General features: G+C 37.0%; 1 protein-coding gene across 1 annotated transcript in view; it reads left to right on the top strand.

Moving 5' to 3' along the window:
- Positions 1-503, top strand: part of LOC115211785 (cysteine desulfurase, mitochondrial) — a 24,815-nt gene extending 24,312 nt beyond the window's left edge. Inside the window, exons 12-13 of the mRNA XM_029780469.2 lie at positions 1-78; positions 248-503. The exon at positions 1-78 is cut by the window's left edge and continues 12 nt beyond it. Coding sequence (XP_029636329.1) covers positions 1-78; positions 248-311 — 142 coding nt within the window. The 3' untranslated portion in view covers positions 312-503. The remainder of the gene's footprint in view (positions 79-247) is intronic.
- The last annotated feature ends 2,223 nt before the right edge of the window (positions 504-2,726 follow it).

A 2,726-nucleotide genomic window follows, 5' to 3' on the forward strand; every position in this document is an offset into this window, starting at 1 on the left:
TCGTTTCACAACAGAAGCAGAGATAGACTATACTGTTGAGAAATGTAACAAGTTTGTGAAGGAGCTGAGGGAAATGAGGTGAGTGGTTTGCAAATTTCTCCAAATTATTTTTATAGAAAGGATGGGTGGGTACTTTCGACCTAATTCCATTGCTATGATGGGATTATAATGGGGTAGTTTGTGGAGCAGATAAATGTTGTTTGTTAGTCACTAAAAGAACTAAATATCTCTTATTCTATCATTTCAGCCCTCTCTGGGAAATGGTACAGGAAGGAATTGATTTGAAAACTATTAAGTGGACCCAACATTGAATGATATTGTGGTAGTATTGAACTGTACCCACCAACTGTTACTTCCAGGCCTGTCTGTGCAAAGTCGATGTGTCTGGCCCCTAATATTTGCAAGAAACATACAAGTCTGACCTCTAATTGACAATATACACTCCTATGTAGCGTTATTGCATAATATTTAATAATAATAATAATAATCTATTTTTAAAGATATTTTGAGCTTATTATTTTTTATTATTGAATGTTGGACAAAATGTCTAAGAGTATTACTGTATTTATTCCAGCTCTTCATATCCTGAGTTTGAATAATTTGGGGTTTTGGGTTTTATTGCTATGAAAGAAATATAGCTGGTACTGTGTGATACCATTCAGTTCTCTGCATATTTATGACAAAGTTTCAATCCTCTGTTGAAGTATGTTTTTTTTTTTTTCATGTGTCTTTCAGATCTTTTTCCCAATCTATACATTCTAAAGATTGTAAAGTGTAAATGCATCAAAATTAGTTGTAAGTTTTGTGCTGATCACTTACCAAAGTTGCCATATAATCATGGGTAAAAATAATTTGATTTGTAATTTTCTAAAAAGTTTTAAATAAATTTGTTTTGAAATAAACTTAGGAAAACATTTTTTTGTTTTAATAAATTAATGTTGCACAATGACACAGGTATGGCTGTGTGGTAAAAAGTTAGCTTCCCAACCTTATGGTTCTGGGGTCAGTCACACTACATGGCAGCTTGGCCAAGTGTCTTCTACTATAGCCCCAGGCCAACCAAAGCCTTGCAAGTGGATTTGGTAGAGGGAAACTGAAAAAAGCCTGTCATCGCTATCATCATTTAACATCTGTTGTCCATGTTATCATGGGTTGGATGGTGTGACCAGAGCTAGCAAACCCTTGGGGCTGCACCAGACTCTAGTCTGATTTGGCATGGTTTCTACAGCTGGATGCCCTTCCTTATGCCAACCACCTTACAGTGTGTGCTGAGTGTTTGTAATGTGGTACTGGCACAGGACTCTTGCAGACCAACCCTCTTCACCAGGGTATGTAGTCTTAACACTTCTGCTGTGGAGGACAAATCTTCTTGGGTACAGCAAGGTGCCAGGTATCTTGGTCCTTTGTCATCTCATCTGAAAGGTTCGGCATTCAGAGATCATACTTCATCCCTTGTCTTCCTGGATCTTCTCCTTCCATGAGTTCTATCCACTTTGAGTGATTGGCATTTCTTTATGGTGCTGTTGGCTGGATTAATTAAATTCACTATGTCTTCTCTCAGAAGTGTGGCTTTGTACATATTTTAGAAATCATTTTTGTTATTGATGTTGTTCTTAGGTTGATTGATGGCAGAATTAATACAGTGCCTGGCAAAAGTTCTTTCAATGTTTAACTATGACCCTTTATGTTGTTTATGTTGTAGGTTCATTTTCTATGATGGTTGGCTTAACTTTATATCCTTCTAGGTTTTGAAAGCTGAATAAAATATCTAATAAAGAGCATTCATTGATTGAATAACATTACACCTGGAGAGATACAGAATCCAACAGTCTCCAGATAAGTCATACATAGGAGAATTTTGATGGACAAGGTATGCCAAATATGAGAATAGAAGGATCAAAATATAGCAACGCCGAGTTATAGTGCTAGTGTGTGCGTGCACACATACACGCGAGTACTGTCCAAATCTCCGACCAATCACATACAGCTAGCTGGTATTCAATTGACGTATCAAGTTTTGGGCATTTTGATTGGGTTTTGGATAGAAAATTCACAAAAATGTCGCTTCTATTGATTTTTTAATGGCTTTGCGGGGTGACTGGGGAAATGTAAAGATGTGCACGACCACCCTTGGATGGTTTTGAATGACCATAGAAAGTGCGAGCTCTCTAACTGAAAAATTGTGGATTTGTATAAAGGACACGCACACAGACATTTTGCTGTTTATATATATAGAGATACAGGATTCACCATATCCTGGTGGGGCTGTGGGAGTATTAAATGTTTTGGCATAGCTATTTTTATACTGCTGATTCAATGTCAACTTATTTGACATCAGAAGTTTTAATGTCTTTCTTATTTTCTCCTCTCTCTCTCACTCTCTCACTGTTTATGTGTGTGAGTATCGAGTTTTGTCTTTATTATCATCATTTAAAACGCATGTTCCATGCTGACATGGAGTGTAATGTTTCTTTCCCATTATCTGTATGTGTATATTTCTGTGCATGTTTTTGCCTCTGTTACAGAAATGTAGTTCTGCCAAAACAGTCATGCTAAACCATTAGCATCTCAACAGCCATTCCCAGTTATCTCATTCTGTCCAGGAGAGAGCAGTTCTCACATCAGTAAATCCCCATAAAGTACCTCTGTGGAAATAGTACTAAACAAAGGTCTCGACTTCACAACAAACATCAAACAAGTTCTATACTTAGACATGACAGCCCCAT

This window comes from Octopus sinensis, linkage group LG5, assembly GCF_006345805.1.
Source record: "Octopus sinensis linkage group LG5, ASM634580v1, whole genome shotgun sequence".
NCBI lineage: Eukaryota > Metazoa > Mollusca > Cephalopoda > Octopoda > Octopodidae > Octopus > Octopus sinensis.